Here is a 15,657-nt window from a genome sequence, read left to right as displayed (position 1 = left end):
TGACTGACAGTGGAGCATGCGAGGTCTGTGGCACGGAAGAAAACATCGACCACCTGCTGTGCCACTGTCCACGATACACCCCTGAGAGACAAGAACTTGCCAAAGCTTTTCAAAAACTGGACAATCGGCCGCTTTCTGTGCAGGTGCTGCTGGAACACCGCCCCCATCGACCGTCGGCCCAAAAAGCGGTGAAGGCACTTTTGTGCTTCTTAAGGACGACGGGCTTGTGCGACCATTTGTGACTCTAATTGCAATTTCTGTAAGGCCACACACGTCAGTGAACTCACTGCAATTTCCTTCTTTCCTTCCCTCCGCTCTCTCCCTGTTATCTTTGTTTCCCCCTTTCCCGTTCCCCCGGTGTAGGGTAGCCAACCGGACGTGATTCTGGTTAACCTCCCTACCTTCTTCTTATCTCTATCCTTCCTCCTCCTGTGTGGACTATATTACACTACAACCCTGAATTCCGCGTAGAGTGGTGATGATGCCACAAAACTTCTTTTCTTTTCCTGAACTTCACATTTCGTAAGCATTTGCGTGGGTTGCGCGTCACAGTAAATGCCTCATTTTTGTTTTTTCTTTGCCTTTTCTTGTATGTCCTTTCCTCTGTTTCCTTCTCCAAGTATAGCGGGCACAGCCGTGGTTAAAGGGGCCTTTAAAAGCTTTTTAAGAACGTAAAAAAACGTTGTCGATCTGTAGAATAGGCCTCTGTGAACATGTGGGCCCAATGTTATTGCACTGCATGCAACAGGAAATTCACAATGTCGTGTCAAAAACATTGAAAAATAGCTTGCTCCCATCTCCGCAGTGTCGTCATGTAGGGTCATCGCAAGCAGCTATTAGCTGCTTTCATGATCGTAAGAACATTCTCAGTAATACCATAGTTGCTCATTTTAAGCTGAATAAGATGTATGTTATCTGCGGCTTCAAAGATACCGAAAAGTAATTTCGTCTCTGCGCCGCCGGTCAACACGCGACCGTTTCGCGCAGCTCCGTCTGCAATGTGTGGCCTCCAAGACAACAGCGGCGGGCTGCGTAGTCTACCGCGGCCGCCACAGGCTGCCGCGACGAGCCCTATCGCCGCCGACGCGCTCCAACCTTTAGTAGGGGCTTTGACAGCAATCGAGGCGCTTTGCCCCCTTCACTTCTACTCTATGTAGCTCCAAGGACAGCTAATGGAGACGAAAGGAGAGACAAAACCTCTTGTCAATTCGACACCTACGTCAACTCCGCTTATAGTTGAAGGATCCCCAAAACATTTCGCGGCAGGAGACTCGTGAGGCGACGTTCATTAATAGTGAGGCAATTTTTTGATGAGTCAGAAGAGGGTTTCAGGGCCCGCACGCGAGGCTTCACTGTGCCGCAACATATGGTGTTTGTGTCCTTTTCTGAAGAGAGAGAGAGAGAAATCTGGGAGGGAAGAAATTGGGCAGGTAGGTTAACCAGCTAGCACCTGGTTTGTTACCTGCACTGAGAGAGGGAGAATTAAGAGGGAAGAAAAAAAAAGAAAGGGGGAGGAAATGAAGAACAACCGATTCAGTTCAGTTCAGTTTTATTACTTTAAAGGCCCCTTTCTGGGTGGGATTACACAAGGGGTGGGTTTTTATTTATATAACGAACAATCAAGGAAGAGTCATTAACATTTAAGATGATCACTAATACAATCTTGAAAAGTAGATGTTGAAGCGATGATGGCGATGTCCCGGGGAAGGTCGTTCCAGTCTAAAGCTGCTCGATAAAAGAACGAGGCGGAAAAAGTAGTAGTACCCGATGATGGGCGGGCAACCTGAAATGGATGACTGGTGCGGTGAGGTATGCGTGTTGCGGCTGGTATATAAGTTGGCTGATTTAGTGAAGAATGAAATATTTTATGATAAAGGCGAAACTGGCAATGCGGCGACGCAGCGTAAGGGGCTGTAATTCGGATTTAGCTTTCAAAGATGAAATGCTGATATCATGCGAGTATGAAGAGTGAATGAATCTAGCGGCGCAATCTTGAACTGCTTCTAATGTATTGATTAAACACACTTATTAAATAGCCGATGTCGACGCACACAAAAGTGTTCGCTGCGCAATCACAGGTTGTCGCGGAACACAGTCAGCTTCAAAAAGCGCAGCATTGCCCACGAAGCCCAGGTGCAGATTGTGGTCGATGTCATCATGGCTCCAGTATGTTTTGGTCTGTTAATGCTCTGTTGTCAGTGAGGCTTAAATCGGCACGCAGTGTCTGTCTCTCATTGTCACAAGAAGCGCGATAGATATGTTCTATGTATATAGTCTCGTCGCAGTGACAAACGCTGCGCGAGGCACTGTCTATCATCCCGATGCAGGAAACTATATAAGCTTCCGTAAACCCTACGCCAAACTACAAGCAACACAGTACAATTCCGTCGCGTATATAGATAGACCAGGCAATAGCTGAAGGCGAAATGAAGGGTCGAGAAAGTGCAGTCGCGAAGTGGCACACCCTGGTGAGTCCCACATTCCTGTACGGTCTCTTCAGGTTGCCAGTTGGTCGAAAGGTGTATAAAATAACTATATCTCCAAATTTTGCTGTGTTTCTGCCATACTCGCAACAACAGTTCAACTCTTTCCCCGCGTGCTGCCCTATCTTCTTGAGGATGACACTCGCCTTCTTACGTACCATCACGTCTGCGAATAAATCGTGTAGGGAGTCAGTGCGTGCGTCCGTCTCTTCTGTCCATTCTGCGTCCACCAGGTGCGCTGTTATTTGTAATGCATTACCAACTCGTCCTGTTGCGCACTCGACTCGTGGAAAGAAAAGGTAATATTTTCCAGTGCGTGGCACATGGGCCTGCTCTGCGTATGCTCCGCCCAGCCATGACCATGAACTTCAGCGTAATCACCAAATGCCCATTTCACAGTAAATCAACGTGTGATTAAGAAATTAAATAAAACAGCGTGTAATTATTAATTGGTGTGTGGCTGCTAAAGTGGCATCTACCTAACCCCGCGCTGAGCACCTGGTCCCTGCGCTTCCCTTGGCAGGAACCCTTCGTGTCAAGCTCTTTGGTAAAACATACAAATTAAGAACAGATGCTTCAGAAGTCAAAGGGGAAATGATATACCGGTTTACAGCAGTGCAGCTGCCGTTGTTGGCGTGAAGTCGGTGCTGATAGGGAAGGGAGGGCAGAACGGTCACAGGTAGCACGTACTACAAGGATCACTTTACCATGGAGAGCCTTCCGCCGTTTAGTCACTTGGAAAGCAGTTATGAACGCGCCACCCGTCCCGCTGCCGAGTCCCTCTGGCGCCCGAATTTTCATACCGTCAGGTTGCACTCGCATCACAACGTGCGCGCAATCTCTCATCGTAACTAAAAACTGCGACCCATACTATCCCCCGCCGCATGTGTGTATTGCAACGTGAACGCCACAAGCCTGAGGGCCGTGCGGAGAAAACGAATGCCGGCAAACGAGAGAGGTTAGGGCGTCCCCACCGCTTGTAATATTGCTTCTTTTCTTTCTTTTCTGTGGCTTGGCGTGTCGCAGGTCGATACACGGAAATGATTCGGCAAGCGATCGACGAAATTGAAGGAAAGACTTGCCTACGTTTCGTGCCTCGCACCACGCAACGGGACTACATCACCATTTACCGCGGATCGGGGTGAGTGCTCGTTTCCTGCCTGTACTCTCACGTGGGTGTACGGTGCGTCTGCATTTACTAATGTGGGCCAACGTAGATTGCTAATAAGAAACCAAGGTTCTGTCCTTCCCCAGGGAATGTGTGCCACAATTAGAACGATAGTTCATTGGGCCATTTGGTGATTTTTCTTACCAAGGAAACAGCCGACAAGGACGTCAGGACGAAGACGGGCGCTGTCTTCCGAAGTAGGGTTCATTACAAGATACGTCTAATTTATGTCCTTGTAGGAAAATAAATTAGGGCCCTATCGCAAATTCGGGCAATGCTCTAAGGGTTGTAGGTCGCCGTTCAGGGGCCGTCTGACCGCAAGGTTTTAAATTGGTTGTTATAAGAGGAGATGGAGAAATCGAAATGATACTTTTTCTCCACTACCATCCCGAGACACTACACCGCCTTCTCCCAATCTGAAGCCGAGGGGTGGTGTCATGTTTAGGTCGCGAGCCTCGCTCACACCGCCCCCTCCCCTTCCACACTTCTTTTTATTGGGACAGCAACTATACGCACACTCTAGGCGAATGCACCGGTGTCATCGGCACCAGCATCGCCGTGATGTTCTGCACCAATTCCAAGAATGAAAAGATCGCGGCCGCACGACGTGTGCTGTAGATACGAGGGGTTAGCCGGATGGCGGCTTCGTGCGACGGCGAATTGCACGCGAATGTGCAATACGCCGTTGGGCGGACGTGCACTGTCTCCTTGTGTGCGCAAGGAGGAAGCGAGGAGGTGTGCGCGTGCTACAAGGTGGAGGGGGGGGGGTAGGGTATGGCGGCGTGCTAGGAGGCAGGCTGGTGCACATATTTCTAATACGGGGGCGGCGGCGAATCATGTCGCCGAGCATGAACGCGCGCGCCCTATCTAGGAGGGATAGAGAGAGAGATACAAGCTTTCATGATATGCTGGAGCTGTTATCCTGGTCGTTGCCTGACATGCTACTCCATGTGCTGGGTGATGATTATGATATATGGACTGATAAATACTTAAACAGCACATATAGTCACACGCACATATACACTATAGATATATTTACAGCTTCGTTAAGGCTTGTGGCCTTCAAGGACATATACAGTACCACGTGCGCACCGCCAGCACCGCCTGCGCAGGCGGTCTTTTGCCACGGACCGAGAATGCGGTACAGCTCCAGGCTCGAGCCAAATTGCAGGTGTAGCGCCGCCTTCAATCACAGTCTCTCTGAAGAGTAGTGGCAGGAATCGCACAGAACATGCTCTAGGCCTTCAGGGGCGTCACATTCAGAGCACATTGGCGAGTCCGCTAGTGGAATCTAATACTCGAAGTAGTTCGTGTAGGCCACATTGAGCCTGATGCGGTGAAAGCATGTTTCGTGTGAGATCGCCTCATGTTCGTCCGCGCACGCGTGACACCACGCTTGGTAGCGTAATTATTAAGCGAATGCATTCACTGCAATTTCCACGACCAATGAACCTACGATGCTTGCTTCGTGTTGTCTAATATTTTGTTATATCGCAATCAGTGCTTTGCTTTTCGGGCTAAACTGCAGCTTTTTTATTCTCTACCGCTCTTTGCCGGGTGATGGTACTGTCGCCAAGAATATTTCTCGCGCACTTTAACGGTGCGCCCTTCCAGTGATGGTAGTGGGTGATTTACCGAGGTCACGGGCCATAATAACGAACGCTGAAGCTGGTGCACCTTACGCAGATTACGTTGATTATGTAAGCATTTGTGCGTAGAAAACAAGATATATATAACTATGGTCATTCAATTAAATATGGAATATCATGTACACGACCTCCCAAGATTATGCGGCGCGAACGCACCACGCTCTACCCGATATCGGTGGTCATGCCCAGGGTTGCCAGTTCCGCTTAATATAAGCGAATGTGGGCTTCTTTTTTCACCGAGTCACTTGTAAATTTTTACAGTCGCTTGTCGCGTTTTTTTGGGCTTACTCGCGCTTTTCCTGCAAATATAGTTATTTTAATGCCCAACATTCATCTTTGGAATTCCATGAAATCATTCTCGCCCGAGAACATACTGAGCCAGGTAAAACTGCCCCTTCAGGATGTGCCTCTCCTCAAACTGTTCAAGGGTGATGTAGGACTCCTGGATACTCAGTATAGACGGCTGTGCCTCCTTTCTTGGAAAAATGTAAACAACAAGGACGGCGCTTCTTTCTGGGTAGAAGTGCTAGATTTCAAGGATGCAAGCGGCGAAAGTTGTTTCAAGGAAATAGCAGAGTTCGCTCCGTCGTTGTTGGCCATGTCTCTTAGCAATGCCGATGTCGAGCGCGTGCTCTCGCACATGAAGCTGGTGAAGTCGCACCACCGAAACATAATGAAGAATCCTATGTTGAGCGGCATCCTGCACGTACGTTATGGCCTAAAGTTTCGAGGTCTTTGCTGCCGGGACTTTCAACCGACATTAAAAATGTTGCAGCTACTCAACTCTAAAAACATGTATGGTTCCGAAGTGGACGCGGAGGGGTTTCCTGATGTGTTGAACACATCCGACGATTACTGTATGTAGTTGAACCGTGAAATCAAACATTGATTGGTGGAGTCAACAAGTAACTTCATTCATGTACTGGCAAACGCGCAATGAACAGGGTGCAGACTACACTGGGGACAATGTTAAAAAGTGCATGAGTGTTTTCGCTCATTCTTGCTGATATTGCTGCTGTTCAAAATAATTAAAGTGATTTGTTTTCCTTCCCTTCGTATTTGTACGATTTTTAAATACTATAATTAAAAGATTTGCAAGAATGAGAAAATTTGTTATCGTCCGCTTCTTTTGGGCTTCTTAGCAAAAGTCGCGCCGCTTTTTTCGGGCTTGTTTTGGGGTGGTTATTTGCTTATTTGCTCGGCAGCATCTGGCAACTCTGGTCATGCCATACACTAAGGAGGGTATATAGAATTTCTGGAGTGGCAGTCCCGCGGCCACCTACAGGAGCGAGTGAAGCCGCGGCGGCCATGTTGCTAGAGGAAAAAAGAGGGCGCGTCCCCAGCATAGGCAGCCGCGAAACACGTCCAATATTCGGTTGCATTCGTAGTTGTGCAACAAAAAACGTGAGTCTAAGTATCTTTAAAATGTATATCAGCTCGCAATGCTGTGCTGCTGTCGAAAAAGAAAATTCTGCATCCAACTGTTGCCGGAGGCTTCGTGAAAAGCAACCGGCGGAACGCTCCGCCAAAGCGCACTTCTTCACTGTGTTAAATTACGAGCAGTCTCTCGTGTGATGTGACTGCGTAATATTCACCACTGATTACACGCTGCTTGGCGAGAAACATATTCAGCCACCTTTTGTAAAGACCTGATGCAGTTACCACCAGCAACTTCTGACTATACGGAGCGGGCACCGTCTTCATTTATTGGTTTGTTGTATCTCGCTTGAGTGCTGGTACATGGCTGTGCAGATGCGTAGTAACAGCACTTAGTAATATTTATGTGCTCCCAGTAGTTCCAAGAAAGGCCCTCACAAGATACCTTATTTTATTCGCAATACTCTATTAAGAGCTCCTTAATTTTGGCACAAAGCTGCCAAGCTGGATTTGTCAAGAAAGGCACTGCAAATCATGCCTTTATCATCCTGAAACACACGGTATTTATTTGCTGAATTTAGAGGCTGCGTCATCGAACTTCACTGTGGATGTTCTCTAATAATTTATGTGCACCTAAACAATTAAAGTTTTCCCACACACACAAACCTAAAGAAATCTATGCCACTCATCAATCGCGTCGAGCTTGTTTGTTAAGGTAACATAAGGATTTCACTGGCCTTCCAGCTATAGCTGGAAGTATTCACAACATAAGCATGTTAGTCATCAGTGCATACACATATGCATGAACAGCAGAAAACACTTTTCGGTGACACTTGAACTTTCCAAACTGCATAGTGGTTCAGTGCAAGCTCAGTTTCGAACCTATATTCTGTGTCAATTGATCTTTAAATAATACATGTCTCGAAAGCTATGTTACCGCTCTTCACAATGCGATCGATCACATTTCTGCATGACGTGGTGTATCGCAAACATTATATAGCACTCTGCAATCTTGTAATTCGAGCTGAGCACAACCGCTCTTTCGTTCTGAGCTAAATATAATGCAATGCTTTCCTGGCCGAGTTTGTGCTTATTTGTGAACGCACAGGAAGCCAGTGAGATGTGCAGACGCGTACACAGGAGAAGAAATGAACTGGATTTTAATTTCAATTCATCCTTATTCACCTGAGATTTCTGGCTGGATAATGCTGCTCTTGTAAACCCTCTCCTTTTCTTGTCATCAATTGAGCGCTCGTCTTTCTCGTGCACGCGTCTCGCTCGTTTCCCTAATAAAAACACACGCATCGCATCATACCTGCAATCCAAATAGAGAAGGTCGTGGAAAACGCACACCGCAGGTCACAACCTGAACCACCTGCGCTACATAATACCACATACAGTGACGTGCAAGTGCCTACTTGACGGATAAATTTGATACGTGTACGTACAAGCACCTTCCTAACTGTTCCAAACGTAAGTGCAACAAACGTAAGTGCAACATCCGGTCGGGAGCAAACGAGAGCCTATCTTAAAGCCGGAACGTTATACCGGAGGAGTCTACGTTATTGGTGCCACCATGACGTACTAAGACGTTATAATAGCCTCGGAGAGCATGCCGCGATTAGTCAGAGACTGTTTCGACTGTGTACAATCATAAGCACGACGAGCGCCTTCAGTGCTACGGTGGCCACGATGGCTCGGTAGTCTTGTCTCTAGCAAGACGGCGGCTACCAGCTTCACTTTTAAAGAGTTACTTCCACCCCAGAAGCCTAGGCATATAACCTCCTTGCCATCCGCTCCTTTGTTCAACGCGCCTTCGTAAGCTATCGCCACTAGCACTCCTGCCTGCTAGTAAAATCACAAATGCTACAGTACAGGGTGACATGGGTTGGGCTTTTTTTTTTTTGAAGTCACAGAATCGCAGAGCAAGATTAGTTTTGAAGAAAGGCTGCGGAAAATGGAAGAAATGAAATGGCAGGCTAAAGTGCACAAATGCTGTATTCAACAGCAGGGACACGGAATGGAAGAAGAGGTCAGGGAAGTTGGCAAACAAATTAAAGTCATACTGACAGCACGAGTCATAAAAAAGAAAGAAAAAAAACATAGTCGGCAAATTGGATACAAAGGATGGAAACAAAAAAAAAAGACCATGGTAATTTATAAAAACAGCAATAAAAATACCAGCCCTTCCCTTACCGGAAAATGGGAGTAACCGAAGCTTGTCCTGCGTGCGCCTAACATTCGTCATGGTTATGTAACCCACAGGTGATGGTACCGTATTGCTTCGGACTCCCGCTCACTCAGCTTGGAATCTTCGTCTCGTTGCTGTCGGATTGCCTGGGCTCGAGCGACTCTAACAGCTGGATTGGCGCCCCGACGGCGAGCCCTTTCACGGGCGAGTTCTCGCCACCGTTCATCGAACACTGCCGGTTCCTCGGGGGAACGCACAATGCGTGGCTGTCCCATCCGTTTTCGGAGAATTAAGCGAACGAAAACGAAGCCGGCGCAGCGCCAACTAGGAGGTGTTGGCAGCGCGCGCGAAAATCTTTGCTGCCCTTTCCCTTCCCGGCTGAAGCGCAACGGCCCTGATTGGCGGCGCGCGTGGTGTGAGCGCGCGCATGTGCAGTTGGAATCCTTGCTAATGACTCCTGCGCCGCTGTCAAGTCATCAAGGCGTCCTTTGCCGCAGCTGCTCTGCCCTGGGAGCAACTGGGTTTTTTGCGTGACCACGACAACGACACATGTGGGCCAATACAAGCTTCTCTTGAACAAGTATAAGGGAGAGTCTTCACTACAACAAAAAGGGGAGCGTCTTGCTACTTTAGGCCCGAGCTGGCTGCCCGAGAAGAAAAACACACCAGAACAATAATACACGCTACAGGATGGCGCATGTGTGTGCTGAAAAAAAGAACAGAAGCGACTCGGTACATCGCAGTGTAAAGCCAAAACATCGACCCAGCGATAATCTTAGGGAGTGTTCACCATCCAGATGCGATGGGATTCAAAGGAGATGTATGAATAAACTGGTCAGCATGAAAACTAATTGACATACACCCGTATGTAGCACGAAGCTACAAAGGAAACTCACACGAGTTTCTCAGAAACAAAGCTTCGTATTTTAAGAAAAATCCGTCCTGATCTAGGATACAAACATGGGACCAGCGCCTTTGCGGAGCGGTCGCTCTACAATCTGAACTAACCCGGAGGCTAGCAGATCGGAGTGCGAGGGCGAATTAATCGATTACTCGAAGCACAAGGACAATGAATATGGCAAATCAGTTCTGCGGGATTCCGCAAGGTGGAGTAAGGTTCGTGAAAGGAAAATTGACATCCACCCGTTGTAACACAGAACTACAAAGGAAACCCACGAGGATTTCTCAGAAATAATGCTGCGTAGTTGAAGGAAAATTCTTCTCCACCTTGTGGATCGCGAATCAATACGGCATATATATATCTTCCGCAGTAAATTCGAAGGAATAAATCATCAGGTGAAGATGCTGGAAGTACACAGGGGTTTTTATGTGAAGTCTACGTATTCGACGCGAGAAATTGTCATTGCTCATCTTCAAACCTTCTGTTCTGTGTTTATACAAAGACACCCATAGCTCTATATGGTGATCTTCCCTTTACGATCGCATTCTGTTTTTCCTTTTGTTGCGGGCGCCTATCATAGCGTCCTCCTTTTGCGTAGGAGCGTCAATTCTGTATTGTTGAACGGTTTGTTCGTCCGAAAAGAGTTATGATATTCTTTATGTTATCAGTCACCTGAAGTCAATGAGGAAGCAAAGATGATTTTATATTCTTCTTCGACATTTCTAGTATAGGTTATAATTTGCGCGCGCAGCACAGGGCAGGCCTGACACCCACTTGGAGTCAATTACTATCTTCCCTAGCTGGCGGGAGCACCTTCAAATGACGTTTGCATATTTAGGAATCAGAAATGACCATCGTGCGTACGATATCAAGTGGCTAACCAAAGCGATGAGCAGGAATAATGCGTCTACCACGGGGCATGACATGCTGCTAACTCTGGATGCATCTGCAGGCATAAGCGTTCTCGTTCAGAGACCAATAAATCTCGATCACGCGTGCGACCTTACAAGAATGTGCCTTTGCACACACTAAAGGTCCAATAATTATTTGAACCAAAGCGGGATCAATATCTGGAATTTTACATCGAACATGCAGTATTCATGGCGGGAAACTTAAGTAAATGTTTAACAAATATGGTCTGTCTGGGGGGTTCATTCTTCTAGCATGACTAAATAGCTTGGTCACGCTAATGCTAATATATGTAATTACCCTCCAGCTTCGGAAGATCACTTTCTCTTCCGCCTAGTGTCCCCTCTTCGAGATGAAACCCCATATAGACAACCGAACACCAGGTCATGGTACATCTCTATAGCGCTCAGAAAGACCACTGGTTTTCCTGCGGCACCGGGATGCGAGCCCAACGTATAGCTATAGGGAGCTCTATATAAATTCTGGACGGTCCCTTTTCCCAACCACAGCTTTGGTTGAGCATCCGCCGCTGCTGTGGGAGCAGACAGGTGCAACCGCTGGGTAGGCATGCCAGTAAAATAGGTACTACATGTAAAACTCTTGCTTGGGCTAGTTGGTTCATGCTTGAATGGGTAAAGAGCAGGGCGCAAAAAACAGGACAGAAGAACACAAACGACAGGACTGGTGCCTGTCCTGTCGTTTGTGTTCTTCTTCTGTCTTGTTCTTTTCGCCCTGCTCTTTATACTACGAGCGCGCCCCCGGCCTAGTGCTCCGCAGCTACGGGAGTTCCAGATGCTTGGTAGGACAACCCATATGATGGGAAGTTGTTGGGATGTGGGACCGCCAGTCTCACTTGTGCCAACCGCAGTGATAGCCTAGTGGTAGAGCACCCATTTCGTATGCGAGCGGTACCGGACTCAAATCGTGGTGCCGCCGGAAAGCCACCGGTCTTTCTAACGGGTAGAGATGCTCTCAGACCTGGTGCTTGGCTGCTTGTGGGGGCTCGTATCTCGAAAGAGATGATGTGCAATTAGGTGCGTCGTCTCTATAGCGATTAAGTGCGGGGTCTCTAGGAGCCCATTGTCCAATCACACACGGCCTTGTTGAAAGAGTATCTGCCGCGGCTGTGGTAGGCCAACTAGAGCTGTCGACGGGTACCTACCAATAAAATTGAAGCGCGCACCCAGCCAGCTATTCCATTATCGGACGTCAGCGCCTGGAACGTTCCTGTTTGTCCCCAACAAGAGGCCATTCCCACCTAATAGGTGCAATGGTATGCCACACGTGGAGGGACCATCGTGGGAGAGGCACAAACCTTCTTTTCATTTAGTGAACGCTGCTTTCGGTCGGTCGAGATGTGGCGCAGCCCAGCGCTGCAGTGAGCGCTTCAACTGGCTGTGCGTTCGACTTCAAAGCAGTTTGCAGCAGCGTGCGCTGGTGCAGGAGTGCCGTGTGAGCCACATGCGTAGTGATACGACCTTTGCAGGCTGCATGGTTGTTCGAAACTAATCCCCAAAATGGGGCAGCGGAGCCAGTGAATCCTCTCCTGGGCGAGCACAGCCGGGCGCCTGGCAACTGGCTGTCTTCTTTCGGGCGAGCGGACGCTTGATCCCGTTTTGTGCTCCGGTAGGTTCCTGGTAGTGGGCGTCAAACGAAACGCTTTCCGCAGTTGAAGCGGACCAAGCCCCGACTTGGCCACGGCTGTGGTCTCAGAAGGATCGAAGGCATTAATGATGCTATAGTGAAATTTAAATGATGCGATGCAGATGCACAGTGAAATTTAACTCCGAATATGCTGAAAGACAGATCGAAAAAGCAAGGAAAGCTCCCCCATCGTTACATGACCTGTTCAGCGAATTCGACAAGTTCTTGCTCAAAGTCTGTTGGGCACATTTTATTCTCGTTTGTGTTAGCGTTTAGTAAAGATCAGTGCGTGCATTATGAGCACACTGCTGGCGCATATGTTGGTCGGTTGTATCAGGAATGAATTTTGATTTGAGTTGTAGCGCGTAAGTGAACCGTTCGGTATATGAGCTCAGAATAGTAATGTGAAGTACCTTCAGAGCACCTTGTGTGGGGGTCGCTGTGGAAGATTAACGACGTTTGTAACTGTACTTTCCTGAAGAACATTCAAAAGGTATAAACAAGAAAACCTTGTCGTGCTTCACAGTGAAAGGAAACAAACCCACGTATGTTAACTTTCGTTCACTCAACAGTCAATCAGTTAGTTGCTCAGTCAGTCTGAAATCTTTAATTACAGTCAGGTGCTCTATGGCTTAAGGGGAGGGGAAAGCCATTTCAGATGAGATAAAGTATGTTGACCGCTCGACTCAATAGTGACGATGATAATGGCAATGATGATCATGATGGTGGTGATGATGATGATTTAGAATTCCCTTTGAACCTGATGGCAGAAAGAAAGGAATTGGATCACAACGTCGGCTCTCGACAAAAGTGTTCAATGCACTTCATAGAAAACATCTGCTGCGAGATTGGGCAGTGCGCGCCGACCAACCTCAGAGGCGTTACATTCACATCACCGCCAGTTCTTGTGCGCTACCACTTAGAAAGAATGCCGTGCCAGCGCGCGTCGCCGAATCTGGGAAGCCATGTCATGACAAGTGTGGCCTCTTCTGTGACCGAGGGGTGACGCTCTGCTCCACTCGGCGCCGTTAAAAGGCCGTCTAATGGAATGCGAAGGAATTCACCCAGTGAGGCCAGCAGATAACGTACACTACTTCCACAAGCGCCTGGATTTAATGTGGACGGAAGCATCGACCAGTCAGCAATCGAGACAAGCAAAAGACGTTTTGAGGATTGGTGGAAAAAAAGCTGGGCATTTATTTGTTACGACCGGATTCATTTACAGGCGTAGGTAGCGGTAAAGATAGATAGAGAAGTTTTAAGGAAAATAAAAAGGATTAAGTCGATGTACACAAAAATGCTAGAATGAAAAGCATACCTAGGGCTCTATATAAAGTCAGATTATTCCAATCTGTTTTTATTCCAGCCTCCCGACGTCAAATGTGCAATCCAATTCCTGACGTTATTCCAATCTCCTGACGTGCGTAGATGGAACACTGATGCAAGCACCAGGCGGCAAGCAACAGCGTCGTCTGAAAAGCCCGATAAACGCGCTTCTAGTTGATAGGATGTCGCTTTCTTGTCCTTTCAAGGCGAATAGCGTTGCCTACATTGGACAGTTTTTTTTTATCTGATTAGCAGAGAAGAGGCGAGAAGCAAGCTCAAGTGGAGAGAATTTGGACAGGACCGATCTGGGCTGAGCCAGCGCAGGAAAGTAGACAATGGATGGATGGAAACAACTTTATTCTGAATCCGGCAAATTTGACGACCCGGGCTCAGGTCTCCCATGAGGGGACTTCGAGGCCTTGCCTCGTCGCCGCCTCTCGGGCTTGCTGGACAGACCACTCTTGTGTCTTGAGGTTGGAGCTGCGCAGAGCGGCGGCCCACTTCGACGCAAGAGCCTCCGGAGCTACTGCCATTGTAGCTGATGTAACCAGACACTCCCACAACATGTGTGACAGCGTCGCTCTAGTCTCCTGACATAATTTGCAAAGAGCAGTCGGGTATTGCGCGGGGAAAATGTGCTGCAATCGCACCGGACTGGGGAAGGTTTGTGTTTGCAATTGTCGCCAGATGACTGCCTGGCGACGTTTCAGCATGGGGTGAGGTGGGGGCAACAACCGCCTGCCTAGCTGGTAGTGCTTGGTGATGTCATTGTACCTGACCAGGCGTTCTCGCGTGTTTTGAGCCAGCAGTTCCGAACTCGAAGAGGCAGTCTCCGATTCTGCGCGGCGGGTCAGTTCTCGCGCAGAGCGGTGTGCTATACCTCCTTCAAGTTAATGAGGCCCTCATCGGTGGGGGTGGCGACGTGCGCTGGAAACCATATGATAGCGGTGTTATCGAAGTGCTGTCGACCAGCTTTCCTTAGAATCTGGAGAGCTTCGGAGGAAATGCGCCCCCGCGCGTAGTTGCGAACTGCGGATTGTGAGTCGCTAAAAACTACCTCGCAGAGGGGGTCGGTAAGCGCAAGCGCAATTGCTACCTCTTCTGCTGTTTCGGGGTATTCTTTTGCGACACTACACGCGTGCGTAAGCCGGGAGCTAACGTCTACGACTACCGCCGTGAACCGGTGTTCTCGTGTGTATTCTGCGGCGTCTACAAAGCCCGTAGTCCTCTTTCCACCCAAGGATCGCAGCAGTGCCTTGGCACGGGCCTGGCGTCGGCCCCGATTAAATTCGGGGTGCATGTTTCGAGGTATAGGCGCGACAGTCAGCGTGTCGCTGAGGTCAGGTGGAATGACCTTTTTCTGACCGTGTTGGACGTGGTAGTCGAAGCCGAGTTTCTGCAGGATGTAGCGGCCCGTGGCTGTCAGAGACATGCGTTCGAGTTGAGAGGTTCTTTGCGCATCCACAATTTCCTCAAGCGTGTTGTATACCCGCAGCTGTAGCAGACGAGCAGTACTTGTGGACTCCGGTAGGCCAAGGGCGATATTGTAAGTCTTGCGTATAAGGGTGTTGATTTTCTCCCTTTCAGTGACATTCCAGTTGTGGAAGGCAGCCACATAAGTGATGTGACTGATTGCGAAAGAGTGTATGAGGCGCATGACACTGTCCTCCTTCATGCCCGTGTGCTTGTTTGTAATGCGTTTGATCAGGCGGGTAGCCGCTGTAACCTTGCCTTCGATTTTGCGAATCGCTTCTATGTTTGACCCGTTGGCTGTTATATGCATGCCTAGGATGCGCATCTTCGGGACTGGGGGAATGAAGGAGCCGTCTTGCGTATAGAGGATTATGTCGTCAGATTGGCGCGATTCGACTGTAGGCTTGGGCCGGCGGCGCGAGCGGTAGACGAGCAGCTCTGATTTCAGTGGAGATAGTCGGAGACCTGTGTCTTGGAGGTAGGTTTCGACTGCAGAGACCGCTGCTTGTAAGGTGCATTCTATGTGACCGTCACTG

General features: G+C 48.6%; 1 protein-coding gene across 1 annotated transcript in view; it reads left to right on the top strand.

Moving 5' to 3' along the window:
• Positions 1–15,657, top strand: part of LOC135913800 (astacin-like metalloprotease toxin 5) — an 86,861-nt gene that overhangs the window by 35,737 nt on the left and 35,467 nt on the right. Inside the window, exon 4 of the mRNA XM_065446492.1 lies at positions 3,510–3,624. Within this exon, the coding sequence (XP_065302564.1) occupies positions 3,510–3,624 (115 nt within the window). The remainder of the gene's footprint in view (positions 1–3,509; positions 3,625–15,657) is intronic.

The sequence above is a fragment of the Dermacentor albipictus genome, chromosome 6 (genome assembly GCF_038994185.2).
Source record: "Dermacentor albipictus isolate Rhodes 1998 colony chromosome 6, USDA_Dalb.pri_finalv2, whole genome shotgun sequence".
In the NCBI taxonomy this organism is placed as follows: domain Eukaryota; kingdom Metazoa; phylum Arthropoda; class Arachnida; order Ixodida; family Ixodidae; genus Dermacentor; species Dermacentor albipictus.
Note: the sequence above shows the minus strand (reverse complement) of the source record. Positions and strands in the feature narration are given on the sequence as shown.